The 19,327-nt window shown below is 40.2% G+C and overlaps 1 protein-coding gene across 4 annotated transcripts in view; it reads left to right on the top strand.

The window, feature by feature from the left end:
- Positions 1-19,327, top strand: part of TRPS1 (transcriptional repressor GATA binding 1) — a 553,271-nt gene that overhangs the window by 187,551 nt on the left and 346,393 nt on the right. For all 4 annotated transcript variants that reach the window (XM_078686866.1, XM_078686864.1, XM_078686867.1 and 1 more), the window contains one exon: positions 6,827-7,953. In XM_078686866.1, coding sequence (XP_078542992.1) covers positions 6,827-7,953 — 1,127 coding nt within the window. The remainder of the gene's footprint in view (positions 1-6,826; positions 7,954-19,327) is intronic.

The following is a 19,327-nucleotide window of genomic DNA, read 5'->3' on the forward strand; positions in this document are numbered from 1 at the left end:
CTACAGACCAGTTCAGTGTAGAATATGAGGAAAATAATTCTCAAACATTTGCCTTAAATCAGAGCACCTCGGTACACTTAATGTAAATTAAAATTCGCCCCATATGATCTTAGTCAGTGATAAGCAGTTTCAATAATCGCCACCCAACATCCAAAGTCATCAAGGAACTTCACTGGCTTCCAGTTAGGTGCAGAATACAGTTTAAGGCCCTCTGTCTGGTTCACAAATCCTTTTACGGCATGGGACCAGACGACTTTCCCAAACTTCTCCCTCGATATGTGCCTTCGCGTACACTGAGATCAGCCAATCATGATCTAATATGCCAACCTAAAATAAGAAGAATGCGATGGGGTGGCAGGTCATTCTCCTACCAAGCTTCCAGACTCTGGAATTCTCTGCCCCCTGCACTGCGCTCACAAAAGTCTACTATGTTTTAGAAAGGCACTGAAAACCTGGCTCTTTTCTTCGCATTAAGATCGGCTCTCACTGCTCTCTTTAGTCACTCTAGCGCCAAGACGCCTCGGCATTCGAGCGCTTTATAAGTACTTCAGTCAGTCAGTCAATAATATAAAGTTCCACCATCTTCATACCACTAATGCACCATGACTAAGCTTGCTTGAATGGCGACCTATTTATATTGCATGTTTTGCGTTCTACTTGGTCACAGTTACTTCTGTTATTAAGTTTCCGTCTCCAGCGCAGTGTGAAGCGACTCGTTTATAGGTTTTGTGCTGAAAGCCTTGTCTATCATTTTTTTGTTGTATTTTGCATTACTTATGCGTTATTCTGTAGCGCTACAGGAGTTGTATATTATTTTTAAAATGTTAATATTCCCTCGGTCCTTGTTCAGAAAATGTTACATTTAATCTTTAAACCACTGTGCAGTACTTTCTGATGAATAAAAAAGAGTATATTATTTGTCTTAGCTGGTAGAATAGTAGAGTGGATTGAGCCCTATACACTAAGGGGCATATTTAGAAGTCCATTGTGCCACCAGTGCATCATTTTTTTTGTTGCACCAGCAGCACAGTGTGCCTGCCCATATTTACAAGGCCAGGTAAAGTCACCCTGCGTGACATTTTATGGTCTTGTAAACATGGGCCCCTTTCACGCATTACGCTGCATGAAAGGGAAACATGGGCCCCTTTCACGCATTACGCTGCATGAAAGGGGCTTTTCATGGTTGTTGCTCTGGGTGAAATACTTTTATTTGTCCTAGTTTTTTGCTCTTTCTGCATTCTGCAGCGCACATAGGAGCAAAACGCCCATAATAATTGTTGTTGTGCTCAAAGATGTCTCTTCCTGCACACTCACAATCATCCCTGCAAAGCAGGTGCCCCTGCACCTTGGCACAAGGGTGTCTGCGTTGGTACACGGCTGCTGTTTGTGCACCAACAAAGGGGAAAAGGACAGGAACGTGCCATATCTTGTAGATACGGCGCATTCCTGCACTTTTATGGTAATGCATTGTGATGCACGGCAGTGCACCCGAAAGGCCTGCTGAGCTGCTGTGCATCAAAATATAGTAATGAGGACATGAGTCTGGGCCTCATGGCCTCATAGACATCCTAGCGCCAAGACTTTGCCTTATCCAGAATCTGAAAAGCACATACACAAAGCAAGTCCAGTCTGGCACTTGCGGCAGCCTATCTCAGAGCCAGGAAACTATGGGCCTTATGTAGAGGATGGCAGAGCGGACATCTGCCAAAAAGTGCCGGCAGTCCCATCCGCTGTATTTAGAATGCCATTGACATCAGTAGTCTCAAAATAAGGTCTATGGGACATCCACCAATTTTTTAATAGAGCTCCTGCGTCAGCTTAATTTAGCTGTCACTTAGTCTGTCTCAAAAGATTTTTTTTATTTATCAAGCAGTGCATTTTACAAACTTATTTCAGGCAACCTTGACTGGAATCAGCTATCTGCTTTATTTGATCACTTTTGTAATTGCCTTGTCTTTATCTATTTGTATTTCACATTACTGAATTATTGTGGCTTTTAAATTTTACATTTATCATTGGAGAGCAGTTGTCTCTCTTCTTGAATTGTAAATACACCATTGGTTAGATTACATAAACTGTGGTATCTGATTGTAAACCTATAATTTCGCTGATTCTTTGTCAATGCAGTTTTCTTCCACTGGCTTCGCACTTTAAAACTATTCCATTGCCTGTATTCTCTGAGACCTCACTTGGAGTTGGTGTTCTAGCCTGTAGCTTCGAGTACATTTCTTACAAACGTGTATCAGCTATTAAACGAAGTTTGTTGTTTGTTTCTCAAAGGTGTTTAATCTGCCAAGCCTTTGCAGGTCATCGACACTGTAATTGGACCTGGGAGGGGCCCTCTTGTTGGTGTCCTTCCCTGGGCACTGATATAGCCAGGGTATTTATTTCCATCCTGAAAACGTATCTTTTTCGTATTTCTAAAAAGAAAAGCCCTTTTCTGGCGCAGATGACGCTGGCTTTGAACCTGTTCAACAGCAGATCACGCTGTGACGTCGTAAACCAGGTGTGGTGCACTCCTGGGAAGAGCCAGATCAAGTGTCTGCTATGACAACACTCATTTAAATAATGCTTGCCTTGGAAACCCTTACGTGTTTAATGCTGCTGTGTAGTCGTTAATTACAAGAACGTGTGAGCGGAGCTGGCGCGCGCTTTTGTTGTGGCGAGCGCGTGATGGCGTGTGGTGCTCGGCCGGAAGTGGACGCATGAATCTCGGTGCTGCTAGAGGACTGACACCTCTCAGGTGAAGGTGAGGGAAGTAAAAGGGCGCACGAGAGAGCCGGTGGCAGTTAATGGAAGAAAGCTCACTGCGCCACTGTTTCCCCGCCAAGCGCAGAGCTTTTCAAAACAGCACAATAAAATCTGGGAACATGAGCCTGCGCTGACCAGCTGTCAAAATGTGCCTATTTCTTTAATTAGGCAAACGTGTTTTTGGATAAAATTATACTCGAAATAATCCGATTCAGCAGGTTCCTGGCAAATTCGTGCTTTTTATTACAGTGTATAGCAATGTTATTGCCTGACGTAATGCCCCCGTGAGTACAGCTGGGCACGAGGTGTAATATTTTTCTGTTTGTACTTTATGAACTGGATTCTGTATTCTTGAAGGTGTCTGTGCTGCCTGCATGCTTTGCTTGTATTGTTCACATTGGTTTAGTTTGCAACTTCTGTTTGAGGAGAGAACACAGTCCTCCGAATTGCTACCCCGGTTCTGGTTGCGTGGTTTCACATGCTTGCCACAGTGTGCTAAACGTGCCTGGTAAATCTGTGAAACAGTCATTCGGGGGTTATATAACCCCACAACAGGTACATCGGCCTTCTGTTGCCCAGGAACAGAGGCAACATTCTTGCACCCAGCGTGTGATTCGTGAGCAACATGTTACTCGTGGAACCCTAAAATGTTGCTCACGAGTGAGTGGCTCATTGCCTCACTTTTATTTTCTAGTGCGACACAGCACAATCATTGTTCTCATGGAAAAGAGCACGTGGCGCCTCTCCAAATGCTGTTCTTATAACAGCTATGCTAACACTTGTTCCCCTTGGGTTTATTATGTTAGAAACACAAATGGAGCATCTAGTGAGTTTAAGGCCCAACTAGCCAGAACCAGCAAAACAGCATGCATTCTGCTAACCGAACATGATTAAGCGTGCACTCTAGAAGCTTTGTGTGAAATAGCACAATGTGCTGGCTGATGCAGCATGGAAACTGAAGCATGCTAATTGGCCATTATGGAATTTGCAAACGTATGTATGGCTGCCAATAATGAAATCTGCAAAATGTGATGACTTGGGAATTATAGGAACATTGTATCATGCTCCCTAGAGTACTAGGGAGTTTGGTAAGTGTGCGTTCTGGAAACGTTATTGGAGCTTCAGGATAATGCATTATGAAGACTTGCACCTCGAAAGTTGCACCATCGTTGGTTTACACGGAGAGCCGCTCCAGCGCTTGTGATCTTCTGGCTAAACTGCTGACTTTGGACCAGGCTGGATAATAATCCTTGTGCTAGCACTGGAGCAGAAATCACTTGATGCTGGGAAAATCTTGTGCCTAAAATTGTAATATATGTTAAATGTAATTTAATTGTAAATATGTGAAAATGTAATATCAATGTGTAATTCAAATTTTGAGAACCCGCAACTGATGTGCTTGATCTTATGTCTCTGTTTCTACTCAGCTGTGTCCATGCAGCATAAATACCACACCATACATTCATTTAAACCCACTATGCTTTGACAAATGTTTTCTAGGTCAGCACCTTTTACCACTAAATTAACAATCATTTATTGGAGCAGATCCCCACACTTTTATTACATTATAGTATTTAATTTCTAACAAGTTTTTCCAATGTTGCAGACAAAATGTAATTTAAAAAAAAGTATAATTTGAATCAAGATTTTCCAAAAAGACCTTTGTGGAGATTCAATTTTCTTTTGGTAAAGTGTTTTTGTATCCTTCCATGTTTTACCCCGTTACTGATTTATAGTGATTTAAAAGACATGAGTGGGCACTTAATTTCTCCAAACTTCCGTGTGAGGAGAGCTCTAAATATTCAATCACTACCAAATTGTGCATATTTGTTGCTGGACATATGTGCCTATAGATTACAATTTGGCATTATCTTTCAAACACAACTTTCACCCCCTCTTTAGTCAAATGTCGATTAGTGTTGCTGGCATATACAGGGTTTTCATTTGCATTTTACCTCAAAATTTTAAAGAAAATCGTCATGGTGAACTCCAAATATTCACTAAATTAACCTGAGCTCAGCCCTCGTAGCTCTTACACAGAGCAGACTGGCTTAAAATAGGGCAATGTGTACAGTATTTATGCAATGCCTAAACAGCAGTAAAGTCAAAACACCAAACCTTAAAAACCCCAAACTAAATTAACAAATTAGTACATTATAATAAAAAACAATGAGACCAAAAAAAGAAAAATCAATTAAGGGGGAACAGAAGCTATACATCTTAAAGTTTAGTTTATGCAAAAATATGCTAAAAAAACATGAAGCACGAATGATAGTCTATGAAAGTGGAAGACTGGAACCTAGATGTGATTTCAGGCTGACTCTCCGAAGGTCTTGGAAATCCAAAAAAGGTGCAACACCTAATATTTCAGGGTTTCAGGAGCTGCTCTTCTGGTTCACAACTAGTTTCCCAGGATCTTAGAGACAGCATTTTGGGGCCATGACTCCCTCCATCAGAGGCCACCAAGAGGGTTCTGTGTAAGTCCAGTTAATAGTGGTCAACTGATCACATCAGGAACAAAAGCCTCTTGAAGCTTGTTGGGTCTCTGCAGCTTCACAGGAGGTTAGCCAACTAATCCCTGGGGTGCAAGAAGGAGTGGGTCGGGTGCTTCAGTGGTTTTCTCAGGTTACCGCAAGTAGTGACCAGCCCTCTTTTATTCTACTGCAGGTCCAGTAAGTGTCCTGAGGAGGGTTTTTTGGGGTCCCATCTTTATGATTTGTACTAGCCAGTGGGTGGGGATGACTCCAAGCCCCTCCATAACCAATGGGGTAAAAGTTCCCTCGGGTAAACATACCCATGTTTTCAGAAATTCCAATGTCTCCTACAGCAAACAATCACACAGCGCACCTTACTTCTAAAATCCAAAATGGATTAACCTTTCCTTCCTTGAAAAAGCCCTTGTGTCAACCAGGAGATGATGCCAGGGATATGAGCAGTCCCCTCACCTTTGTCCACTCCAAACTGGTTCTGGGTGTAGCGTCCCTGCCACTGGGCTCTGAGCCAGCCTGACTACTGAAAGCCTAGGGAACAAAGGCTTTCCCTTCTTCGACTCTCCTTTTACCATAAATATGAATGGGCAGGCTTCACGTCTGCCCCTTTCAAGTTAATGGACTTCTGGGGCCCACTCCAACTGTCCTTCCTGAGCTGATGGGGATCACATGTCCCATATCCAGCCCATCCTGTTACCAGCTCTTAGCCACTGTTCTGCTGTGGGAGCAGTTTTCAAACCAAATCAATGTCAAGCAGTGGTTGGGCAGCTCATAGCTGGTTAATGCAAATTAGCCTCCAGGAACTTTTGGCAGGGAAAAGGTAACGTCCTAAAAGTTACTTTTTGTAAACATTTATTAAAAATCCAACTTCACAAATTAATAGAATTTTTAATAAATATGAAATATACATTATTTGTAGCTATTTAATTGTGGACATCAAGGTGTACTAAGGAGTGACTTGTTAATATTTAAAGGCAGGGATTCTCCCCCACCTGTCACAATGGGTTATTGTGGCAGATTTGACAGCAGATTTGAGGCAACTCTAGTAGGGTACCCATGGAAGACCTGAAGCCATGTATTACAGGGCCACTCCATGAATGGAAAAATAAGTGCCGCATTCCACAGGTGGCATTTATCTTTCAGGTCCTGATTGCATTTTCTATATCATGGACTAGAGATTTGTAGGCAAGTTAAATATGTCAATCAGGAATAAGCCAAATGTACCATTTTAAAATAGGTCCATTAGTACATTACTCCGAGCTCCCTCCTCCTGCAGGTTCAATTTCTCCTTTGACTCTTATGAAGATAGTTTTGAAATGTAACCTACTATTAGGTCAGTAATTTCACACAGAGTAAGGGTTTTCTAGGTTGTGCTATCATCTGTGGTCATGCTAATCATTCCTATGCATAGGCTGATAGAACTACAGAGGTGTTACTACATTGTGCAGATGTATCCTAGAATGTGGCCTACAATGCTAGCCCTGCTAATGCACATTATAAACACTACGCCAAATGGAGGAAATGCTTTTCTTAGTTTTTCAGTGATTAAAAATCTAAATGTCCTCTCTTTTCTGTCACATCCACAGGTTACATTGGGTGGAACGTTTATTGGAATTGGGCGTAAAACTCCAGATTGCCAAGGTAACACCAAGTACTTCCGCTGCAAATTCTGCAACTTTACATACATGGGAAACTCCTCGACAGAACTTGAGCAACACTTTTTACAGACGCACCCTAACAAAATGAAGGCGGCCCACCCCTCTGAATTTGGTAAATCTTCAGAGAAGAGTTACAACAAATCCATCCCTTCCCCGCGATCCTGCGATACTGGAGATTCAGGTAAATGGCAGGACAAGATCACTGTCAGATCTACAGATGATATACCAGTTGGCTACTCTGTGCCGATCAAACCAATAGACTCTTCCAGGCAAAAGAATTCAGAAGAAACCAACTACTACTGGTGCAAGTTTTGCAGTTTCAGTTGTGAATCACCCAGCACTTTGAAACTCCTAGAACATTACAGCAAACAGCACAGAGGCTTACAGTCCGGGGGTCTCGCATCAGATTTTAATGACAAGCTGTCCAGGGGATCAGTCATTAATCAGCAAGATGTGGCCAAAATTGCTGATGGGGAGCTAACTCCAAAAACTGAGAAGGGCTTAAGCTTGTTAAAAAAGAAGGATTTCTCCAGTAAAGCAGTGGAGGATGGCATGGTGACAAGCTACAATTGTCAGTTTTGTGAGTTTAGGTATTCAAAAAGTCATGGACCAGAAGTAATAGTGGTGGGGCCACTTCTGCGCCATTACCAGCATTACCATAATATTCACAAATGCACCATCAAGCACTGTCCGTTCTGTCCCCGAGGCCTATGCAGCCCGGAAAAACATCTTGGAGAAATCACCTATCCTTTCGCTTGCAGGAAAAGCAACTGTTCCCACTGTGCCCTCTTGCTGTTGCATCTGTCAGCTGGCGTGACAGGGAGCACGAGGGTAAAGCATCAGTGTGATCAGTGTCCATTCTCCTCCCCTGATGTGGATGTCCTCCTCCTTCACTATGACACGGCACATGCAGCACAGGCCTCGGATGTCAAACAGGAGGTACACCCCTTGCAAGTATCTGACGGTCATCAAGCCATCCACGAAAGCAAAGAATTTTCATGTAACAAATGTGATTTTGTTACACAGGTGGAAGAAGAGATATCCAGACACTACAGGTAAGAGGGTGGGGAAAAATCAAAATATAATGCCAACTTGGAATGTTATCATAATTGCATGATATACCCAGATTTAGAATAGCAAAGCATGCAGATGGTGGCTTGGGATGACTCTTTTTCCAAAAGTGATAAACTAATTTTTATTGCGTATGTAAGTGGTCAGACAGGTAACAACTATAGAAACAGTGGACACAGCTACATAAACAACCTCTTTCCAATCACTCTTATGTACTGACACCTGTCCTTCGTGTTCCTTTTCAAGGGCCCACTCTCCATTATTAGGTGTTTTGAGTTGGAGATACATGACTAGACTATTGGTGTTAACTATGAATGGCAGCTCGTATTTGCCACATAAGCTATGCAGATCCTCACGCCATATTATAGAGTGGTTTTTGTATGGTTGTTCAACATCCATTCAATGTTGTCATCTCTGGCTGGATAGAGCATATGGTGCGCAAAATATAATATCAACAACTAATCACGTTAGTCATTGCGAAGTGCCATATCCGTAATAAGTGCTCCATGTATGATAAATGTCTCAGATATTTTTTATTTTTGCTCTCGGCCCTCTCTCTTATTCTCCAAACGTTTCAGCAAAATCATATAAAATCCCATCGTTTTTAAAACCACATAGAAGGTGCATTTTAATTTCGTAACTATTTGAGGGTCCTGTGGTGCCATCTTCACAAGTTGTAGTTTTACTGTTTAGGTGGTTGGATGGGTTTAATTTGGATTAATCAAAAGTGTGTTGGTGATATCAGGTGTATCTTTGGCAAGATACCTATTGGTCATTGTCGGCATTTAGATAATGATAGGAATTTCGGAACGCTATGCCTAGCTTAGTCGTTGGACACTGACTGATGGTTATCGTTAGAGTGAAAAGTAGTTCTTGGTTTTTCTCTTCCACCCTGAGGTAATAATATTCTTTTCTGTGCTGACGAAATTAGTTTTGATGCAGCTCATCCCTTTTCTACAGATACCATAATTCTCTCCGGAATGCAGAAAATCTTTGCTTTGTTTCTGGATGCTGGCCTCCTTAGAACCCAGAATATAATGTTGTTCACTCTTCTTATCCTGGAACCCTGCATCAACATCTTCAGACTGCTCTTTCTTCTCTTTTTATCTTAGAACATATCGGAAGCACATGACACAGAGATTCATTCCTATTGTTGCAAAGATATTTCATTTCCTAATTTTAAGTTTTTTGTAGAGCTCTTGCACCGCAAAGGATTTTTTAGCACCGAGTTCCTAGCGGAACGTCAAACAAAATTCGTTCATAATAAGAGTGAATCCTAATAGCAATACAATTATGAAAATGAACCGATTTTCAACAACCTCCTTCGGTTAAAATGGTTAGTGGTGGTTCATAAATAAAGTTGGGGCCTTGGGAAAGTGCACATCGCATTCAGTGCCTCACAAACCGGCATCTGAAGCCAGTGCAGGGATTTCAGGAGCGGAGTAGCTGGAGAAATTATGTATGAAGTCGAATGCAGAATTCTTGCTTATTGGTGTCTATGTCAGTGACCCTTTGGTAAGATAAATGTACAGAATATTTTCCACACCTGTGTAGACACAGCCATTGATCAGACTTGACAGCATTAATCTCCTCTAAATCCTAAGGCCCTGTTTCATTTTGAAAAAGCTGGTAGTTGTACACGCAGAATTATGGACGGATGGAGAAAACTGAGGATCAGTCGTAATCACTTACACTGGTTGGGGCGAGGCCCCAAATCAGCTGGCCATAAAGCTGTGCCCAAAGAATCCTCTCTCCCACCTTCTCATCTTCATTCTATATAGATTTGTTTTGAGTCGTGGATGGCCACCCAGGCTCTGACCTCTTCCGCGCATGTTTGAAATGTTGCCACTGTTACAACAAGGTAGCCACTGGCACCCAAGACGTTTTGAGTGGTACTGTCAAGTTTAAGAAAGTAGATGCCATGGAAACCAGATGATGTCCACCAGTGGCTCAACCTGGACATTGAAGAGACTGACTGGACAGGCCTAATTCAAGGTACCACCTTCACAATGAACTTCAACTACGGCAAGTCCAACCAGTTTACATCTTAACTCGATCCTAGGCATTCCTGTTTGTATATCCTCACCTTAGCACAACATATATTTCCCTTCATGCTAGTCTTTCTCTGTAATTTGGCACATATAATTAGATAATGTGATCATTGTTCTAAAGTCACAGCAAGGATGTCCCACCCATGAACTCAACTTTTTCACAGAAGTACTAGGCATCCACCCTAACTTGCACAATAGATTTGTATCATGATGTAATTAATATTTTCCCCACCCTGTGCGGTATCCATGAAGAGGCTCAATCAATTGAACTCCAAATAATCAATCAAATTGTGGTTCATTCTCTGTGATATCAGTCTTGAATTTAAAGATGATTATTTTATTAGGAAATTATTCCTACTCTCATTGCTATTGATTGCCCTGAAACCTCGTCTAAGCTATGTTCAGAGAATAAATCGATGAATGTTGTTATTAATCTCCAAAAACAGTTAGCCATCTTGGCAGGCAGGGTATCCTCAGTCAGTGATACACACTTTGAATGCATACACATACAAATAACGTGTGACAATATTTTAGACCATTCTAACACCTTGTTATAGGAAGAGTTCAGTGGATCCTCCCCATACTTGTGCCATATCGTTGGTATGTATTTTAATTTTGCAGAGCAATCAATTCCTAATTTTCCCCATTTAAGTTTAAGTTATCCGTTTTTGGACGGAGACCACTACTTAAAAAATGTTATGAGAAAAATGAGGCTCTCTCAAGACTTGCTAGTTAGTGCTAGAGAAATGTGCACATTATCCCCGTCCCCTTAAAAGGAGTGAAATGCAGTACAGGCGAAGATAGCACCACCACGGTTGTAGCTTTGTGGCTATTGAGAAACAATTGTAATGCATTCCTCACTCCTACCAAAACTGCTAAACCATAGCGTGAATGATCCAGGGGTAAGTTGCTTCGATAGCATGTGAAAGTGCATGAATTGCCTCTATTTTATCACTGTTTGTTTAGGAGTGAATAACATTTAATGGAATAATCTTTTCCATGAAAGGAAAGGGTAATACAAATATATATTTGAAATAGTAAAGTTTTCCTCACCACACACATGAAGATTTATGCAAATCAAAAACTACCCACCTGCTTGTTTAAGGAAACTGGTCTATGGGTAAGTTGGGCTATTGGAGATGGGCTCCCGTATTTGGGAATCAGTTTATGGCCAGATGCTTTTACATTTGTTGCTTACAACATTTAAGGTGATGGTTCTTTTTTATATCTGCTTAAAGTGTCCACTGTTACTGTTTTTTGGTTTCACTTTGACTATGGTATATGTTTTTATGTGATAGACGTGTGTGCACCTTTGATTTGTGTCTCTTTTTTGTTGTCAGATCATTTCTGACACATTTTTATTAGTTCTACAGTATTATGCAAAAATCATTAAACACCTTTTGCTTTCAAGCAAATAAATGTTTGTCAGCAATTGTGCTTCTCATTTTGACAGAGATCAATCTTCATTCGAATGGACTGATTTGGAACCATGTCAATTGCGTCATGCCAACCCAAAGACAAAGTTGGCCATTCCCACCATTTTGTTTGTACCATGCGTGCACCCAGATCTATTGAAAGTTCCACCATGTGAAGTTGCTAATCATAGTCCTAGGGAAAGTTGTCGGACTTTCTATTGATATTTTTATGGATCCTACATCCATTTCTTTTTTTCTTTATCCTCCTCCTCAGCCGCCTTATTTTTATAAGTTTTTCTTTTTCAGGGCACGTGTCTGTATTTGACAGCCAAAAGTCTTGCCTACAGCTGTTAATTATTACACACACACAGCTCTTTAGAATTCACCTGAACACAACCTGCCCCACAAAATTGGAGCGAAACCAGAGGAAGAACTCAATGTTTACATGTCTTAAACTGTCTGTTGAAATTGTAGCGCCCTTCTTTGGTTTCAATTATAGTATTGAACTAAAATAATAATAATATTTTTTTTATTGTTTTTAAGTTTCTGGTAGCTTCCCAGCCTCTGCAATATCCTCAAAGTTTACAATGTTAACATAAATCCAAAACAGTTGAGCAGTTAAATAAACATATAAACAAGACCACGCCAGAATCTCCATAAGGACCACACTCCACGATATTTTGCTGTACAAAGAGAAAGCCAGAATGAATGGAATATTTTGAGAGTTGCTGTGGAATTTATAATTAAAGTATATCACTTAAGGCTAACAAACTCAAAACCACAATTTTCATGCAAAATTGACAAATTATTTTTAAGAAAATGGTGTCAATGATTTTGGTGGCCATCTCTTTTCAGAATAAATTTTGAATTTGTCAATGAATTGGGTTGTCAAATTCAGATATAGAAACTCAGAGGTGGCATGCTTCATCGTAAGGCCCCTCCTCACATTTGTGGGAAGGAACAACAATGTGGGCTTCTCCCCTGATCCAACGAGTCGCGCTTGTGGGTGGAAAATAAGAAGTCAATTCCAGTGAACTTGGGGACCCCAATGATCTGGTGAGGGTGTGATGTTTGGATGATGTAGAGAGGGAAACTGTTAAAGCTACCTCATGGCTGTAGAGAAAATGTTATTAAGGTCCCCAGTGGGTAGGACTAAAACTTTTTGGTGGAATAATTCAAAACGTTTTACAAAGACCAATATGTTTCAAACCTATTGGATACCCAAAAATTAGGGGCCATGTACTTTCTTCAGGACCTTCCCTCTCTAATTGTATCATTTAAGAAGGTGTTTAATTTTTTCCCTTTCTAAATGAGAGGCATATAAACTTAACCTAGGTCTCTAAATGTCATGCTACGGTTTCCAGTAATGTATGGATTTGGCAACAACAGACAAAGCAAGCATTCAATAATGAGGAAGTTTTTATCAATTGGGACAAATAAGTGAGTGACACATTTTCACTGCAGACCCACACGTGATAATGAAAAATAAGTGTTCACAACATGCATATACGTAAATACATGTATTGATCCCAAGACAGGATTTAGCTTACCCTAGTTGGACTACGGTAATGGCTCCGCTCTTTGTATCAGAACAGCAAGGCAATTTAATAGTCACACTTTACAGATTAAATTATATACATGATATGTCATTTTGTTACTGTTTCCTCCTAATTGCCAAACAGTCATAAAGTCGAAATGCAAAACAATAAAATTCCCAAGCTGTATTAGAAAAATAGAAGATTTAATTAACAAAATGATACCAAGCTGACAAAAATCCAATAAGGGTTACTGGCGATATGATTTTTTAACAAAGTTTTAAGTAGGAATAGTGCCTAGAACTAGCAGAACAATGATAGCCAATATTCACTGTAAACCAGCGCCTAGGTGCAATTTGATGCTAACCGTGATGGAGTGCAGGTTGGATACACTGACCAGACTTATCCTGTTCAAAGATTTTACCTTGTGACTTTAGTCCTTTAAGTTCCAATCCACTATAGGGCTGCACTATTAGCCCCCTAGGACCTCAGGAGAGGCACTTAAAGACTCACAGGGTATCAGGCAGAGGCCAACAGCAGGGTCCACTTGAGGTCCAGTTGTCACTGATCAGTTGGGCAGTTGACAGAATGGCATCTTGTGGCTTGATGTATAGCTGAGGCTTCAGCGGGATGTCAGCCGTATAACCCTTGGAGTCCACTTCTTTGTCCTGGGTACAAGACAGAGAAGGTCCAGTCCTTCGGGGCTCCTCTCAGGTTGCATAGAGCAGATTCAGTCCCTCTTATGATGCGCTTCAGTTCCAGGAGTGTTTTGAAGTGGGTGCCTGGAGATGCCACATTTATGCTTGGCAAGAACTAATGCTTAGGAATTACTCCTCGGTGTTCCCTAACCAATGGGATAAAACTTCTCGGGGACAATCCTACCCACTTTAGACATTTTCAAGATGGCAAAAGCCTTTGGCCACACTAAACGTAGGCTCTGAGGGATGGGTGTGTAAGGAGTGTGCTACAGTAAACCTTGTGTCCTCCCACATCTAACACTGAAAATCTAGTCTGGGCCAGCCAATGCACCCACAATAAAGGCAGTGACAGAAGTCTGATAGAACAAAAGTAGGGGTTTACAGCAACCAGACAGTGGATACACAAGAAGTGCTTTGCCATCCTGTTTCCCTTCCTTTCAAGTGTGCCCCCAGTGTTATATGTAAAACCCACAAACAGAAGTCTTTTAGGACAAAGCAGAGTTCTTCAGAAACCAGCCTGTTGGATATGCATGAATTGTCTTGTCATTCTTTTCTCTGCCTTTCAACTGAGTCCCGAACTGTTGTATGTAAACACAACAGACCTGTCAAGCAGGGTTTGACACATAAGCTGAGTTTGACACTGTAATGTCAAAAAGGATGCTAGCAGCCCTCACCCTGCATATTCAGTGAGGTTTCAGATGAGTTATGTCTGGTCTACCTAGTGTTTGCTCCTAAATGCCAATTTAGTCTCCAGGAACTACAGGCAGGTAAAAAGTTAACTTTCTCAAAGTTTGTTTTCTTAACATTTATAAAAAAAAAGATTTAGCTAGTGTCATAGGGCCATATGTATGAAGCCCATTTCCCGTTCGCAAACGGGCAGATTCTCAGAATCGGCCTAGTTGCTAACAGGAAAAAGTCTTTTGGGATGTATCATCCCAAAAGGCCCTCGCAAAATAGGGAATCGCAAAATTTGTGATTCCCTATTTTGAGAATGCATTTAAGGAATCGCAATTTGCGAATCCTTAAATGCAATGTAGAAAGCACCCAAGTTGTGTGATTTCTCCTTAAGAAATCGCAAATTACCACCAATTTTAAGTTGATGGTAAGTTGCGATTTCTTAGAAAAATGCACTTTTTGGCATTTTTCAAAGTGCCATGTGGCGCGTATGTGCACCACATGTGCACACATGCTCATTTCAGTGTTGCAACAGGGTGTCCTTATGACACCCTTGCACCCTTGAAATTGCCTTCTCAATTTGCAATTCTCTTATTGGTAATCGCAAATTGAGAATGTCTTCCCATTCATTCCTATGGGTCTCCTAGCCCTTAGGAATGAATGGGAAGGTATTCATTATTTGCGAATCTCAATTTGCGATTCGCAAATAAGGAATATGTAGGATTCACAAATTTTTTAGCAAATCCTACATACATTGCGTTTAATTGCGATTCTCTAAAATCGCAATTTGAGAATCGCAAAAGTCTTTTTCGATACATATGCGCCATGGATTTTAATAACTTTATTAACTATTACATTGGGAATTTAATTATTGTTGTTACTAGTTCCATTTCTGAGATAGAGTATTAGGATTTTAATCGGTACTCTGGTTTTCTACATAGGACAGCTAGGCCTGCCACAGCGAAAGATAGCTTTTGGGTGCTAGTCACTATTTACATTCAATTTCTCCATGTCCTACTTTTAAAAACCATGCACCCTGCCTTGTGGAATAGAAGGCCTACATAGGGGTGACTTATTAACATTTAAAGCAAGAGTTTTGACCTGTCAAAAGGGTTTATTTTGACAGTTTGAATTTCAGTCAGGCTACCAGGGTTGGCCTGTAGCCATGTTTTCACTACCGCTGCACTAGATGGCACAGTAGTTGCTGTACTACTGGTTAGCAGTGCTGAAGTGCATGCGGTTTCAATGCAAGAGAAAATATAGAGTCCAGCAAAAGGCAAAAGAAATACGGGATGATAACACAGAAAAGGAGGGATGCGTACATTGATTGTAGAAGTACAAAACGAGTGCACATTGCTTTGTTATCAAACCCAAAAAACAAATGGAAAAAAAGAAAAAGTGTGGGACCTGTGGTATAAACTTTAGGGTGAGATCAAATATTAGGGAGCAAATGAAGAACCTAACTACTAGCCAGTAAGATTGGTGCTCCTTCTGAGCTCTCTCTCACCTTCACATCTGTACTGGTGTTTTTTATTGCTATGTACTTCTTCACATTGCTTACATTAGTGATTTGGATAGTGCAGTCCTCTCACTTTTACATTTCTAATCTATCCTTGCAATGCTGCCCTAGATATTCATCAAGCAATTTGCTTTATGCCAATATTTCCCAGTCTTCATTCTTTTTTATTACATGCTCACTTCGGTAGTCTCCCTTAGTCCACATAGGATTCCTAAGCATGCCCTCATCTCTGAACCTGTTTTCTATTTCGAGGCTTTGCCTCATGTTTTTCATTCCTGTCTCTGACCTTCAATATACATTTCTCCCTTCCACAGCAATGTCCTGACAGTTCCTTAGGCTTTTCATTCGCCATTTTAAATTAAATACTAGAACCCATGACTTCTGAAAGCAACTTGTAAAAATGTTGCCACGTTTTATATCTGCTGTTTGCGCTACCAGTCCAGGCTGCTTCAGACATACCATAATTTCACGTTTCATCAATTGTAGCTAGATGGACCCTCAAACTACTGCCTAGTTTTGTTAGATATGCAAGTAAGGTACCCCCATAATGTTTCAGAATTCGTTTGGATACTAAAGTACCTTGGTTTGGTTGTTGTACTGTCTTTATTTTTAATTGCGACCTCTGAGTTTTGCTTTATTAAGGACCTTTACATATCGGGCCGAAAAGAATCAATTCTTTTTTTTTTTTAAGGAACAATTTTGAAATGTGAGCTTTTTTTCGAGGGCCTGCCCATGCAGTTAATCATGATGGTGGGTCAATTGCTATGAACATTGACAAGATAGGGTGCTAAAACAGAAAAATGGTTCCTAATAATGCTTTACCAACTTCGGGTGTGCCCATGTTCCAGTACTACAATGGTAATGTTTTTCACTGCAAAGCACATTATAATCGAACTGCCAGTGTACATTTATTACTTACAATAACATGGAAATAGACTAGTTGCAACTTATTGTTTTCAACCAGTAAAAAATAAATGAGGCAAAACTGATACAGTTATGAAATATAAAAATAGTTAAGTGCAGAAGAAAACAAAAAACACCCCAAAACGCGGAGCCTTATCTAAAATATGTGAGGTAGCATGATATGACTTAATTGTATGTAAAAATGAAGGAAGTTTAACATTTAGTTAGCACTACATATAAAATAAAAAAAGTTTGGCCAGACAATTAAAGACCTATTTGCCAATGATGATATGCATAGTAACTGTTGTCTAAAATGAATATCTACCCCAACGGATCCATGACAGTGGTAAACTATTTTACATACCAAGTTCACAGGCATTGTCCAATGAGGCAGACAAAGCGCACTGTTTTATGTATTACTCCGCGAGTCAAAAGCGGTGGAATGTAAACCCAAACAGTGTTACTTGTTTCTCCCTGCAGTCTGTTTAGTAGGCTTGCTCTGATGAAGTTGTCATATTCTTGCCACACATCTTTACAGACTAGACATGCTGCAGCGGAAGGACGTGTGTAATCCGGTTTGAATGTGTCCACTTTCTGTAGAGCAAATCATTTGGGAGGTCCAAGGCGCTGTCTGCAAGAAACGTGGGAGTCAAGTTTGTAACTTCCTGCAATTTCTGACACCATATCAAGTTGCATGGAACATAATGACACACAGACAGCAGGAACTCATTATCCATGTTTATTCTAGCTGCACAGCACGGTAGACTGAGCTCCCACCCTCTATACCTCATCCTTCTCCCTTCCAGAGCATGAGGTCTCCCGGTTACCAGTACACTTAATAGACTTATAAAACTTTCCTCACATAGGACCCCTTATAGGATATCAAACATTACATCCACTGGAAGAACACTGTGCACAGAAGGAAGATAAGTGTCCTGAACTATGAGAAAAATGCCTTTTTTTAACGAAGTCTCCATAATTCTTATTTATTTGTTGGCATTTAAATTATTACAGTGATGTATTTCACAGAAGGATGCCTGACAGCAGTAAATATTGTTACTACTGTGCTATCCTATGCCACAAGAATTTAGAAGTACATAATAGTAAACCCTGCATAAGGAGTGGAGAGGTGGTTAGTGGGCTGAAGAAGGTAGATCCCCTCAAAACTTGCAGGAAATTTAAGAGAAGCTGTTTATCCATATGGAAAAATATTTTCCCTGTGGAAATGGAAAAAAAGGGAACTTGAAATCTGAGGAATATGTTGCATCAAATCCCAAACAGTATGCCTGAAAACCTCCAACTGAAGTGGAATTGCAAGTGTGCTGCTGGAAATATGTTTAAATGAACAAAAGTGTAAAAGTAACTTTAAGTAGAGTTGTAAACCTCTGCACCTACTTTTACTTTTTTTTATTAGTCAGGCCCAATGTTCTCTTCTGACAAAGCAAAGAGTTTTTTCCTTTAAATTGTACAAAAATGTTACAAAAACCTCTCCACGGTCATGAATCACAAGAGTGAGTCATGGCTGTGGACTTAACAGTGGTAATAAAGAGCATTTATCTGCAAATCTGCATATATGGTTTATGTTGCACTATTCTTTCATGTGAATAAGCATAGGTATTTACGAAGCCCCAGAGAAGTATCATTGCATAGTCCTATACTGTGAAGCAGTACTGAGCCGCATGTTCAAGGTCCAGAACACCCAGAAGATACAAAACCACTGCATTATAATAATAAATGTCTGGATCTTATTGGGCCAAATGTATTATCACTGGCATGCTATATAATGTCACAGAACCCCTTCATATTATCCTATACACAGTAATGTCAAAGGCTCAGTGGTTTGTAAATGTCACCAGCATTTGGAGATAGAAAAATATGAACATATTCTAAGTTACCCGTTATGTATTTTGTATGTTACATGTTTATTTTGTGGCAGTTAGCACTAATTGAATGTTTTCCAAACAGGGGTATGTTTTCTTAGAACATAAAGAGAAATACATGCATTCAGTATGCTACTTAAAGGACACTACTTGGTAATGCATCTGGAGAAGGTGTCTTTAGAGAGTACATTGAAGATCCTTATAAAATACATTTGTAATTGCTTACAAGCTTGATTTGAAGGGGCCTTATAATTATTATGTAAGTCCTAAAATCTACAACCGTTGCAATAGTAATTAACTACATAGCCATAACTTCCTGAATTTTATGCCCATTTCTTTTTACATATATGCCATTTATATTATGAACATTATTAGATTTGCTTAACTGACCAAATGTGTATTATAAGGACATCTTTTCTTATATGCAGATGTCGATTCTGTCTCTTATGTCGAGCTCCCTTCAGCCCATACATGTTGAAGAAGTACTACATTGTGCTTGGTAATGGAAAATCTGCTGAATCCCTATGCATTGAGGTCATCCACAAACTCCTACATTTCTCATTTATAAGTGCAAGTTGGGTACCTCACATCATGTTTCTTTGTAACCTCTATGGTTTTTAGATTTACTCCATAGTTCAACTGGTGTCCCAGGACTTCCTAAATCAATTTCAAGACATCTGAT

This window comes from Lissotriton helveticus, chromosome 4_1, assembly GCF_964261635.1.
Source record: "Lissotriton helveticus chromosome 4_1, aLisHel1.1, whole genome shotgun sequence".
NCBI lineage: Eukaryota > Metazoa > Chordata > Amphibia > Caudata > Salamandridae > Lissotriton > Lissotriton helveticus.